The sequence below is a fragment of the Leptopilina heterotoma genome, unplaced genomic scaffold (genome assembly GCF_015476425.1).
Source record: "Leptopilina heterotoma isolate Lh14 unplaced genomic scaffold, ASM1547642v1 Lhet_211, whole genome shotgun sequence".
In the NCBI taxonomy this organism is placed as follows: domain Eukaryota; kingdom Metazoa; phylum Arthropoda; class Insecta; order Hymenoptera; family Figitidae; genus Leptopilina; species Leptopilina heterotoma.
The window spans coordinates 560,357-574,503 of NW_025110928.1; the positions used below are offsets into that span (position 1 = coordinate 560,357).

Consider the following 14,147-nt stretch of genomic DNA (forward strand, 5'->3'; position numbering starts at 1 on the left):
AAAAAGAAGAAAAAGGGAATGTATAGAAAAATTGAGAAACTTCTCAATTTTCAAAAATAACGATCTTATATTTTCTTAAATCCGCTTTTTCGAATTGGGTTCGAGCGAATCTTCTATTACGATATTTTATTGTGAAGTGCATTTATTTTTACAACGAAAAGAGAAAAGGTATACAAAAAATGTTAATCTAGTCAAAAATTGTATTATAAATCCAGATTTTTGTTTTCTTTCATTTTTTCCTATATAAAGGAAAATTTAATAAATTTTAAATATAAAAAATATAAAGAAATAATATATATAAGAAAAATATTTAAAAAATAATATATAATGAAAATATAAAAACATTTTTAAATGTAAAAAATTTATATTTAAAAACTAATAGTGAAAAAAAATTCTATCAAAATGTAATTTAAATAAAATGAAAGTAACAAAGACAATTGTAGTAAATTACAAAAACGAATTTTAAACGATAGAAATTTTTCCTTTTTGTTATTTTCTACTATATATTTTTAATATTAATATATATTTTTAATATTATATTGTCTTTCTCCTTCTTTTTAAAAGGAAAGAAAAATTCTGGATTTATGAAACAATTAACGGTAAATTATGAAACAAAGTGATGCGAATCTCGAATCATTTAATATTTATAATTCACCTTTGTAAATGTTTTCTTGTAAATATATTGTAATATGATTGTAAAATAGAGTCGTGGTTCGTTAAAGTTAATCGGTCTTTTCTATATTTTTGAAAATTTAATTTTTTTGTTTAAATATAAAGAAGAAGAAGAAGAAGAAAAAAAATGTGCGCAATGACGAAAAATATTTCTATATATTTCATCATTTAATTTTTAGCAACGAGAGTGATATTGTACGATATTATTTTATTTTTGTTTCCCCCTATCCCCCCCTTTCTCTCATTCCCAATGTGATAAATATTTTTGCTGCGCCAATACATTTGTTACCAATTTCTTATTTAAGTTTTTGTAAATAAATTATAATTTTAATGAATTTTTTTTTCGTTTTCGAACTTCGTAGCGTTGTCAATAATTCAAAAGTACCTAGAGAGTTTAGACTATTGTTAAATTTTATTTAAGGGCATGTGACACTTTGTGACGTCACCGATTTGCACTCTGAAGATTTTTATTTTTACAGAGGAAAAAATTTGAAATTTTAAGAAAACGTACTGACAGAAAAAAAGAAAGAAGAGTTTGGAAAATTTCGATGCGATTATTGTCAGAAATATTAATTAAAAAAAATTAATTAATAAGAATATTTTCTATAGAATTTATTATAATGCTAAAAATATTCCGTGTAAGGAATAATTAAGTTTGAAAATTGATTCTCTATTTACAGTACAAAATATAATGTTAATTGAAATGAATTTTAATTCAAATCATTTTAAAAAATAATTAGAAATTATATTATTAATATCTTAAGAATTTAAAATACTAAAAATCATTAGAACGAATTATTATTAAAAATACTTTTTCATATTTGAGAAAAGTGTAATTATTATTAAAAGTTATTATCGCGAATTATTAAAAATTATTATTAAAAATACTTTCTAATTTTTGATAAAAATTTAATTATCACTAAAGTTATGATAATAATTGTGATTAAATTTAAGAAATAAATATTTTTGTATTAATTGATTTTGTGAGTTGATTGGTGACGTGATAAAAATAACTCATGCCCTTAAGAAATTACAGCAAAACTAAACTGTACGCTTTGGATAAAGACATCCCCTTGTTACATGCCAAACTATTATCAAATTATATAAGAACCAATAGATACCTGATTCATCTTAGAATATTATATTATTATTGTACTTTTAAGAATTCGATCCTGAATAGAAAATTTTTAGTGGATCGATCGAATAATTATAATAATGTATAAATCTACAATAATACTAGTTGTATTTAAATAACATTTTGGTCATTGACCTTTTGAAACTATATTTTGAAATTTTAGAGAGAAAAAAAGTGTTTCTATTTACTTTCAAAATTTTTAAAATGATCACATTACAATTATTTGTATGATAATTTAAATACCTGTAAATATAGTAAATTAAATATTATATATTTAATTATCATTGTAATATAATTGTATTTTTTTGATAATTGAATTCATAAATTGAAATTATTTAGAATGTTTAATAATTTAATTCATCAAATTGAAATTGGATAAAATTTTTAATAATTTCATTAAATACATCGAAAATATTTCAAATTTTTAATAATTCAGTTAATTCAACTGAAATTATTGGAAACCTTGATAATTGAATTAAATGAATTAAAATTATTTGAAATTTTCAGTAATTTTAATAAATAAATTAAAAATATTTCAAATTGTTAATGATTGAATTAATTAAATTAAAATTATTTGGAATTTCAATAATTCAATTAATTGGAAATATTTCAAATTTTTAATAATTCAATTCATTAAATTGAATTTACTTCAAATTTCATATAATGCAATTAATTAAATTGAAATTATATGGAATTTTCATTAATTCAATTAAATGAATTGAAAATATTAAAAAATTTTAATAAATCAATTAATAATTAAGAATTTTTAATAATTTAATTAAATTAATTGAAATTATTAGATGTCTTCATATTTGAAATAAATTAATTAAAAATATTTAAAATTTTTAATAAATTTAAACTAAACAAATTCAAATGAATTGAAATTATTTAAAAATTTCTATTTGATTTTTACTTTACTAATTGGTGCGTTTTTATAATAAAAATGTTATCCCAATTTTTGGAATATAAATTTAAGATTAAAAATGAAAAAATATATAATGTATGACTAATTAATAATACCTGAATATTATACCTTAAGTAAAAGATAAATATTTAGAAGAAAATGACAAAATTTATAAAAAAAACGTATATAATTATTATTATTATAAGAAAAAGAGAAATAATATAAAAATATTATTTTAAAAATGTAAAATATTTGAAAAGAAAAAAATTATTTTTTAATTAATTTATAACAGAAGCGTACCAATTAGAATTGTTAAAAGAATTTTCAAAAAAACTAATTAGCTTGATTAAATAATAATAATTAATAATTAATAATAATTTCCTAGTTTTAATTTTATAAATAAGAATAATTTAATGTAAGAAATTTCCATTCCATCACTCGATCGATTTTAATAATAAAATTTAAATAATAATTTAACATTCGAGAGAATTATCTTTGAGATACTCAGGGAATTTATGTGTAAGAAAATTTGCACAAAAATATAATATGAAAGTTTTGAAAATTTGCCTTTCTATAGGGAATCCAAAATTGACTCTCGAATTTTCTTTAAATAATTCAAGTATTCAGTTAATTAATTATTTAATTTTAATTAATGCTTTTCGGCTATGAACTTAAATTTATATTTGTTCATTAATTATTTAAATATTTAATTTTCATTAAATTAGATTTAATTATTGAAAATTAAATATTCAATATGTAATTTGATTCGTTACAAAAAACAAGAAGGATCAATTTGTAAAAAAAATTTTTTGTAAATTTAGTTTTCAAAATGAAATCTGTTCGAATATAAATATAATATATATATATAATATAATATATATATATATATATATATATATATATATATATAATATATATATAATATTTTGCAAATTCAGTTTTTAGATTAAAATCTCTTAGACTAATTAATTTAGAATTTTTTGAATACTTTGCAAATTCAAGTTTCAGAATAAAATCTCTCAGACAATTTAATTTGCAAAATAAAATTTTTCCATTTTGAAAATACTCGTTAATGAAAAAATCAATTTTAATTAGAAAAAGAATAATTAATAGAAAGTTAATTTTTTATTTTGAAATGTTTTTGAAAATATTCGTAATTCATTAATGAATACTTGTTATTGGGAAAAATAAATTTTATAAAAGTAATTATTAAAAAATAACTTTTTTCACAACTAAAAAAAAGTTAATTTTTTTCTCTAAAATTTCAAAATATAGAATTCACAGTAGTACCGTCCTGATTATGTAATAATGATCGTTACACTCAACAGTATTTTTTTCTATTATCTATAGACTCAGCTCACTTGTTATAAATATTTAAATTTAATTACTAATCATTTTATATAAACTAGATTTCCTAACTATATGATACGTTCAATAGTACATCTTGATGTAGAATATCTCCTCTGTATTCCCACTCTGAGTGAATAATAGAAACGAAAATTATTAATTTCCTTTAGTACCAAAAACTATTTGCTAAATTCATATTTTTAGCTCAATTAGTCGAAGATTTAAAAAAGAAATACTATTATTTCTTTATTTTCTAGTCGAAAATTTCTGTATACGCCTTAAGAAAACCAAAAAAAAAACCTTTTCTATATAAACATGAGACTTAAACAATTTATATAAATATATATATCAATTTAATTATAATTATAATAGTGAATTTCCTACTGAATTTATATAATATACAATTATTAATTTACAAACAAACTGATTTCATACACTAAACACTATCAATAAGTTTTTAAAGAATATATACAATTAATTAATTAATTAATTAATTATTGATCATTATTATTATAATGATGATGACATTATGAAAAGGGAAAAAAAAGAAACAAAATTTTACAGAAGTTTTTGACTGCAGAAAGATAATAAATTATAATATGTGTGAAACAGTGATTTTTGCACTCATCAAAACTTTTGCACCTTTCCCCTTTCCCCTCTCCAGTCCTTTTATAAATATCCTGATATAGAAGAATAGTAATTTTTATCCATTGTCAAAAGGAAAAAAAAAATCAACAAAGATGTGTAGATCGTAAGTTGTCTTCCACGAGAAAGATATGAAAATATTGGAAAATTTGCCTAAGAGTAAAGGTTTATATATATACATATAGTATGTATATATATAGTATATATAGTATATATATAAATTATAAGTAGTTGTAGATAAATTATTTATTTGTGGCAAGATGTATTTATTGAAGTAAATGAATGTTTACAAATGTATAGATAATTTTTATTTGTTGATCTCTAATAAATATGAAATATGTATAACATAATTAGTTGCATTCATATTTTTGAGAATGTTTTAGAGTGTGAGTGAATGAAATTATGTGTCTTAAAAATTTTTATTAATAATCTCTCTTAATAATTTTCTTGATTGTATATTATATTTTATTTAATTCACTTTAAATTTGTATTAGATTAAATTAGATTAAATTTGAATTAGTAGAAATGCTTACTAATTGGAATTACCTATAGTGATTAAATTTCTGCTTTTGAATTAGTATATTTTACTAATTTAAAAGCAAAGAGTCGCAGTAACTAATTAAAATTAATAAACATTTTTACTAATTTAAATTTAGAGAGTACTAATTTTGATTAGTGATTGATTTTTTGCTTTTTAGTAAAATTTAGTATTAATTATTTTATTAGTAAAATATTAATAATTAATAAAATTTATTAATAAAGTAGAAATTACTATTTATCAGTAAAATTTAGTATTAATTATTACTTTATTTATAAAATATTAATAAAATTGACTAATTCGAAAGCAAAAAGTCAATCACTAATTCAAATTGGTAAACATTTTTATATTCAAATTTAAAGAGTTTATTGGGGCATTCGATTTTAAATCGTTCCATCAACAAAATTGACGATCGCATGGAGAGCAATTTTTGAATGAATTTTATTATATAAAAATTTAATTATTTATCATAAATGTACCTACTAATTCGAAGGAAAGTTAAATAAACTTTTTATTTATATTTTTTTTTCTTTAAAATTGATCTCAATTGCGTAGAGAAATTCCTGTTTGAAATGAAAAAGTCACAATTCCTTCAATATTTTATTATGGAAACTTATGTGAAAAGAAAATTTAATAATTTATTTACAGAATAAAATTCAATTAAAAAATACTCTCCTTGTTGGAACGGTTTGAAATAGAATGACCATAATTATTTCTTTAAAAAATTTTTACATAATATATTGAGTTTAAAAAGATAAATGAGTAAAAAATTATATAAAATATACTTTAAATTAAACAAATAATATTTTAAAAATTGTTTCTTCCTATTATTATTCAATATTATTATTTTGGCAAATTAATAATCAATAAGTAATTTTAAATTTCATTTTATTAATAATAATCAGTAAATAAATAATAATGTCCAGTGAAAAGTTGATTTAATGGGTGAATTTTTTCCAAAGATCAGTGAACTATAAAATTCCTCTGTAATTATTAATTGAGTCATTATAATAATTATTAATCAATTCTAATTTTTTTTGGAGTATTTACTCAAATTATTTATAAATTAATATTATTAAACTACGTTTTTGCAATAAATAAATAAATAGGAAATTAATAATAAATAATTAAATAATAAAATACAGTGTGACCTCGATTTAAGTGAAAAATTTTCAATAAATCACAAAACCGAACATTATTAATCAATGAATTTTAATTATTTTTGTATTATTTTATTGAATTATTTATCAACCAATATTCTTGAATAACGTTTTATTATAAATAAATAGAAATTTACAGTGGAACCCCGATATAGTCGATTAATTTCCAAAAGACTACTAAACCAAAGTTAAACGAAAATTAAATTAATTAATTAATTTCCTTCAATTAAACGAAAATTATTGACTATATCATTAATATTTATCAATGAATTTTAGTTATGTTGGTATTATTTTACTGAATTATTTATTAATAAATATTTTTAAAGTACATTTTATTAATAAATAGTACATAAATAATAAATGAATGTTGATAAATAAATAATAAATGAATATTGATAAATAAATCATGGTTGAAAAATAAATATATATTACTGTGCAGTCAAACCTCAATTTAATGGATAAATTTCCGAGAAACCCCATTAAATCGAAGTTCTACTGAAATTATTAATTGCATCATTAATATTTATTAACCTTCGCGCTACCAAAGATTTTTGTATACGCGGGCTACCGGATGGCCACCCGGGGTGGCCAAACGCTTTTTTACTTTTATATTCCAAAAACGATTAAAATTCATCAAACTTTTTGTAAATAACTATGTGTTAATACAATTGCTGTATTTTAATAAAGGTTTTATGCATATTGTAATTGTTTAAAAAATTTGTTATTGCAAAAACATATAATTTTCAAATAAACAAAGAGATTAGAAAATTTTTGAAAACTTTTCTTTTTTTAACGTTACTTAGAATTAAATCAATAAATTAAAGAAAATATTTATTGAAACAAATCATAAATATTAGTAAAAAATTATTTAAACAAATTATTGTTGTTATTTACCAACTTTTTACAGAATACACCTAGAAAGTTGCAGTTTTTTCCTAATTTTGCAATTTACTAAATCTTATATGATCACAAATAAAGAGTAAAAATTGAATTAATATTTAAACAATTTTAAAACAAATTATTGTTGCTATTTACCAACTTTTTACAGAATACACCTAGAAAGTTGCAGTTTTTTCCTAATTTTGCAATTTACTAAACCTTATATTATTACATATTGCAATTTATAAACGAATTATTAATTTGTTTAAAAATGGTTTAAATAACAATTCAATTTTGATTTTTTTATTTATAATCATATAAGGTTTAGTAAATTGCAAAATTAGGAAAAAACTGCAACTTTCTAGGTGTATTCTGTAAAAAGTTGGTAAATAGCAACAATAATTTGTTTAAAAATTGTTTAAATAATAATTCAATTTTTACTCTTTATTTGTGATCATATAAGATTAATAAATTGCAAAATTAGAAAAAAACTGCAACTTTCTAAGTGCATTCTGTAAAAAGTTGGTAAATAACAACAATAATTTGTTTAAACAAATAGAAAATTCATTGTAACATCAAAATATGTTGTATTTATTGACATAAAACAATTTTATTGTGAAACTTTCATGATTTCATTTTTATTTTTTTGCAATATACAAAATAACATCCGAACGTTTTTCAGTAGTGTTGAACATAGTTTTTTAATTGTTATTAATAAACAAGAAGAAATGTAAAAAAAATTTATTTTTTTTATTTTTCGAAAGTAGATAAAATTTTGTTCAGTGACTTAAAATCGCGATTCGATTGATGCAAAAATCGAGCAGATTTACAACATTATTTATTGCTTGGCCACCCTGGGTGGCCATCCGGTAGCGCGAAGGTTAATGAATTCTAATAATTTAGAAAAAAAGTTTTCAAATATTTGAATTATTTTACTAAACTATCTTTTTGTTTTTAATAATTTATTATCCTATATTTAAAATTATTAATATAATTATTAATTATTCAGTCCTCAAGAATAAAGAAGATATTTTCATTAAGAATTTTTAAAAACTATGTTTATGTAGTTAATAATAATTTTATAATAATTAATATATTTTACAATACCTAATTATTAGAATCATTATTGTGAAAATAGTAAACAGTCAGTGTGATTTTGCTCACAAATTTCGGAATTGTCCTCAAATTCTTTCAAACTCGGTAGCCAAGAAGTAATTTGATGAAATGGATTTGAATATTTTTTTTGTAATGAAAGTTGTGCAGCGCGAATCACTGGACTTGTTTTGCAAATTAATAGCCTGACGCAAGATGTGTCTAAACCTTCAATGTCGTCTATTAATTGTTCTGGAAGAGTTGAATCTTTTGCTCTTTGCACTAAATTTTGAATCTGAAACAATAAAATCACGTACATGCAATTCAAAACATTTTTTTTAATGAAATAAATATTTTAATGAAATATTTTCCATTTTTTTTTTCAAAGAAAGTAGTTTAAAAAATTTTTTTAGTTGATTTTTTTTATTTACCATTTCAATAACTTTTTAATTGCAAAATATATTGAAAGTACTTATTTTTAATAACATAAGAATATTTTTTTTAGTTGTTTTCTGTATCAAGTGAATATTTTTAACATATTTTTTAAATTGAAAATCTATTTCTATAAATTTTTAATTGTAATATGTTTTGAAAGTATTTTTTTAATAAAATTGGAATATTTAAAAAAAAATGTTTAATTGAATATGAAAATGTTTGCAAAACATTTTGAATTAAATTAACATAGTTTTTAAATTTATTTTACCTTTTGACTCTCATTTTCCATAATTAATTTGTAGGGATCAGGTAAATCATTATTCTCATTAGAATTTGAAGCATCAATTCGTGGTGTGAGATCAAATAATGATCCTATCTGTAATGAGTTATTAATAATTAATATTAATTACTTAATATTTTTACGAATTGCGCTTTCAAATAAACAAAAATTTTTTCTTCTTAATTACTTTTATATAATTAATAATAAAATAATTAATTGTTTAATTATCAGTGCGGCTTAATAGAATATTTTTCCTTACTTTATGAATAATTATTTTGTTCTTTATTATTTAGATTTCTTTTAATTAAAATAAATTTTTATTGTTATTTTTTTTACGATTTTTTACCATTTGGGCGAGAAAAATAACACTGTTAACTGTGATGGCTGTTATTTTTTGCGAATCCAATCCTAAGAGGCGAAAAAATGCGGAGACAAAAGGAGCAGGACCTAAAGATTCTTTTGGCTTTTCTTTGTCTTCATTAAATTCACCATTGTCACCTCGCCTTTGACTTTCTTTTCGATTCAAACTTTCCGACACCAAATTCGCAATGTCCTTTACAGTTTTTAAATAATTTTTTGCACTACGCAATCCCTCTTTTATTTTATGAAATACTCCTATATAAAGAAGAAATATTATTGTTTAATAATAATTTTTATTATTAATATTTGGTTATTTTTTCCTGTAAGACCGCTTAAAAGTAAATAAAAAAATAAATATATAAATAAATAAATAAGGATTATAAATATTTATTATCAATCAAAAAATTATTTATTAAACAATATTAAACAATAAATAAATATCCATAAAAATAAAACTTATCAACAAATAACAAATAAAATACTTATAAATAATAAATAAATATTCAATAAATAATATAAATAAATAAATAGTAACTAAATATATACAAATAATAAATAAATAATTTACAGACAATAAGTAAATATATAATTATGTAGCATTATGGTAGTAAAAATTCAATTCAATTCAACAATTAATAAATATAAATAATAAACAAATATTAATAAATAAGAAATAAATACATTCACTAAAAATAAATGTTTATAAATAATGACAAAATATACGAGAATGGAAATTAATTTTTTTTCTTAAAGCATTTTTTTAAGTGAATCGGTTATCATAAATTATTATTATTATCAATGGTAACATTTACCACCATTATCACAAAATGCGGGCAATGCAGAAATCACCAGCAGAAAACAAAGACTAACTGTAGTCATAGTTTTTTAGAGAACAATGTCGTTAGACGTACTAAGGCAAACTAAATTATTTTACCACTTTTTTTTTCTATTTTCCTCCTGAAAAATGACCACAGGAAAAAAGCAATTATTTTATTTGGATTATCCTTAACACATCTAAACTATTTCTCGTCTGTGTGAAATTGACGACAACCCATTTTTCTCGAAAAAAAAATAATCTTCTTCACGCATTCTTAGCCATGCAAAAAGGAAGACATCGTAATTTGCAGAAAAAAAGAAAAAAAGAAGATTATTCAACTACACACAGTTAGTATCATAATTTTGTATGTAAGTAAAGCTTATTTGACTTTGTTCAACAAATAATTCAACAAAAGTTCCTTGCGTTTATTTTATTGAAAAAAAAAATAATATGTCTTTGAATTGTCGATTATTTATTGTCATTATATTTTTAAGTAATGTTTTTCATTTTTTGTGTGCAATGAATAAAGATGATTTGGATTTTTATTTACAAGAAGTTGAGAGTCTCAGTGAATTGCCATTGAATCGATTGATTCAATTGAAATCGATATTTTTTGACAAAAATGGTGAGTGGAAATTTTTATTGATTATTATTTGAAATACATTTTTTTTTTGTGGTAAACAAAATAATTCCAATAATTAGAAAATATTCAATTAGAAAATTTTTAATAGCAAATAATTTATTTGAATTTTTTTATATAGAAAATAAAAAATATAAAAAAATTATAAGATTATGATTTAAAATTAGTTAGAAATATGAAAAAATTAATTTCCAAAAAAAATGGAATAAAAATGCTATTTTTTAACATTTTCAATGATACTAAAATTCAATTTTTTCATTTGGCAATTTTTTTGTGGATACAAAAACGTTTTTTTTTACAAAATTATGCTTGAATTTCAAAATTTATCAATTGTCAGGAAAGTAAAAATTCAAAAAGAGTAAAAATATTTATTTATCAATTTTATTTTATAACCATTGAATTCCTTTCGAAAAATTACTACAAAAACAATTTTGTGGAATAATTTATTTATTTTCTTGATAAATACTTAAAAATATTGGAGAACCCTCCCCTTAATGAATAAAATGTAATTAAATAATAAAACATATTTGAAATACAATTTTTTTTATGTAAATATAATAAATAATAAATTATAGAAACTTAGAAAATATTTAATTGGAAAATAATTAATTATAAAATTTAATTAATTAACGAAATATATATTCATAAAATAATCAATGAAACATAATTAACAAAATCGTAGTTAATAAATTTTACAAAAAAGTTACATGTTTTTTTAATGACGCCATTTTTATTATTATTAATAACATTAAATTAATTATTACAAAAAATAAATTAAAAAAATGGAATTAAATATTCGTGATGAAATTAATGAAAAATTTTTTTACTGATTTGATTTTTTGTCAATTTATAGAACTTGTTTACTGAATAAAAGTTTATCCTATTAAATAAGGAAAAAATTAATAAAATATTCTAAAAAAATGTTTTGTAGTTTATTTATTTTTCTTAATTAATAGAAATTGTTTATTTCTACTTATTTTTTTTCTGCTTAATTTGTAGATAATGAAGAGAATGAAAATATAACGGCGAGCAGTAGAATGTCATCTCTTTCACTTCCGGCTGCACTTCCACTTAGACGCAGTGATAAACAACCAATAAGACGATATGAAGAGTGGCATGAAAAAGGCGAGAAGGATACGAAAATTTCAAAAATTTTTCAACTCACCATAACGACATTGTCATTTTTGGCGTTTGGTGGCTATTTACTCACATTAATTATTATGGCAATTAGACGAACAACTACGCCAACCGCTGCAAGCGTTATACTTCTCTCGGTAATGAAATTCCAAATTAGAAATCCAAATTTTAATTAAAAATTAATTTAATTAATTAATTAATTTTAATTTAATTTTCAAATTTTAATTTCATAGTTTTTATATAGGAATAATTTATATTTAATTATTTGTTTATTCAATTATTTAATTTTTAATTTATTTCTTTATATTAATTATTGACATTTAAGAGTTTCTCTATTCTGGAGAATAAAAAAACTAAACTTTTTTTTTCGTACAATAATTAAAGTGACAATAATAATATTTTGTTAAATTACTATTATTTTTAATGCACGAATTAATCTAAATCTTCTAAACTATTATTTATTTATTTATAAATAAATGAATCAAAAAATAGTACTAATAAAATTAGTGAGGGAACTGACTTCGTAAACGAAAATTTATTAAGATTATTATTGACCATATACTATATTGACTGAATAAATAAATTAATTTATTATTATTTATGATAATATTGGAGAAACACTTTCACCTTTTTATTAAGTCCCATTTTTATTATTATTTTAAAACTGATTCTAAGTTTTTCAGGATTTAAAGAATTTGAATAAATTATCGAGACCGAAGAGAAATATTTTTTTATTGGATCCAATGGAAAATGAATTTGATACTGAGAGGATGTACAAAGGAATGATAATGCTTTCTCGAGGATATGCACTTTATAATCAGTAAATAAATATAAAATATCAGAGGAATGAAATAAAATATTTGTGACTTTTTAACATTGTAAAATAAGATATAAAAAGAATAAAGAAGCTTTACAGTACAATAATTAGATAATTTATTAAATTATGTTTAGTAAAAGAATTTTGTAAAAAGTTATTTATATTGAACTATAATTAGGTACAAAATTTCTTTAAAAAGTTATATTTTAACTAGCAAAACTAATACTTTAAAAAATTTGCTTTTTGAAATTTAATGAAAATTCTTCATTTTTTTAAAAATATAATTTTTCTAACAGTTTTTCTTTAAATATAATTATTAAAGATAATTCTAACATCAACTTGAATATTCTTGATTAAATAATTGAACTTTCCAGGTGGTACTTGAGTACCACTGAAACTATCCTGGTAATAAGTTTATTTAAAATTTTTTTTAAATTCAATTATTTTCCAAATTTTTAATTAGAATTCTCCAAAAATACGATTATATCTCAAAATAATTTTTAAAAATAAACAAATAAAATTCATTAAAATATTAAATTTATTTCAAAGAAATTTGACAAAATTTTTATTGAATAACTATCGCTTTATACTTCGCGGTTATTTTACAATTCAGGACAATTTCCTTTATAATGCAAATTAATGCGCCACAAAAAATTTTGTCGAAAAAGAAAAAAAATGTGCGCAATTTTGCAGACTACATATGAAGCATTTTACGTGAAATGTCCTAAGTTGAAATTTCAACTTCTTGAAAAATATTGAAACTCAGGGAATTTGTTGTTCTATCAAGTAGAAATGTGCCCCAAAAAATATTTTTGATTTTTCGAAAATTTGGAGGGGGTAGAAGGCGGTCAATTTGACCAATTTTGCCAACACCGGCTACTTTGTGAATTTTTTCTGAACATACTTGTAATGGGAAAAAATTTTTAAAATATGTTTCTGAAAGGTTTTTTCGTCCTCTTTCCAATGGTGTATTTTATTTTTTAATATTTTAAAAATTTAACCTAATTTTTGATAATTAATATTTCATTTTCAATTTCCCAAAAATCGGTCTGTTTTTTTTTTTTGAGAATAAATTATTGCAAACGAAAACTGAGGTTTTTTCCTATCGGCATGTAAATTTTCAGAATGCCCTTTTTTTGTTTTTGAGTTATTAAATTTCAAAGAATAAATTGCGTCCCGGGCAATGATTTATATTGACAGTTAATACTTTTTTTGTATTTTCATTTAAAAATTGCAAACATAATCTATAATTAAAGGTGAAAGAAGTTAACAATTTTTCCGAATCAATC

General features: G+C 20.3%; 2 protein-coding genes across 5 annotated transcripts; one reads left to right on the forward strand and one right to left on the reverse strand.

Moving 5' to 3' along the window:
* Window positions 1-8,403: 8,403 nt before the first annotated feature.
* On the reverse strand, window positions 8,404-10,355 carry LOC122501566. The gene is made up of 4 exons (XM_043611124.1): window positions 10,260-10,355; window positions 9,434-9,702; window positions 9,076-9,183; window positions 8,404-8,667 (listed from the first exon to the last, which is right to left on the reverse strand). The coding sequence occupies exons 1-4, from the start codon at window positions 10,324-10,326 to the stop codon at window positions 8,404-8,406; spliced, it is 708 nt and encodes a 235-aa protein (XP_043467059.1). The 5' UTR covers window positions 10,327-10,355.
* Window positions 10,331-12,902, forward strand: LOC122501550. 4 transcript variants are annotated; one of them, XM_043611093.1, is made up of 4 exons: window positions 10,331-10,611; window positions 10,821-10,889; window positions 11,904-12,178; window positions 12,725-12,902. In XM_043611093.1, exons 1-4 carry the CDS (start codon window positions 10,545-10,547, stop codon window positions 12,863-12,865), a joined length of 552 nt encoding a protein of 183 aa, XP_043467028.1. In that variant the 5' UTR covers window positions 10,331-10,544; the 3' UTR covers window positions 12,866-12,902. The 4 variants fall into 4 exon arrangements, with proteins under 4 accessions (XP_043467028.1, XP_043467027.1, XP_043467025.1 ...); XM_043611092.1 differs by having other exon boundaries at window positions 10,332-10,611; window positions 10,818-10,889; XM_043611090.1 differs by having other exon boundaries at window positions 10,334-10,611; window positions 10,794-10,889.
* Window positions 12,903-14,147: the final 1,245 nt, after the last annotated feature.

Coding starts and splice junctions, on each gene's coding strand:
- LOC122501566 (XM_043611124.1), bottom strand. CDS start 10,326: ATGACTACAGTTAGTCTTTGTTTTCTGCTGGTGATTTCTGCATTGCCC. Junction 9,703..10,259: donor CGCATTTTGTGATAATGGTG/GTAAATGTTACC, acceptor TTCTTTATATAG/GAGTATTTCATAAAATAAAA. Junction 8,668..9,075: donor TGGAAAATGAGAGTCAAAAG/GTAAAATAAATT, acceptor TTATTGTTTCAG/ATTCAAAATTTAGTGCAAAG.
- LOC122501550 (XM_043611090.1), top strand. CDS start 10,545: ATGCAAAAAGGAAGACATCGTAATTTGCAGAAAAAAAGAAAAAAAGAA. Junction 10,612..10,793: donor AGATTATTCAACTACACACA/GTTAGTATCATA, acceptor CAATGAATAAAG/ATGATTTGGATTTTTATTTA. Junction 10,890..11,903: donor GATATTTTTTGACAAAAATG/GTGAGTGGAAAT, acceptor CTTAATTTGTAG/ATAATGAAGAGAATGAAAAT.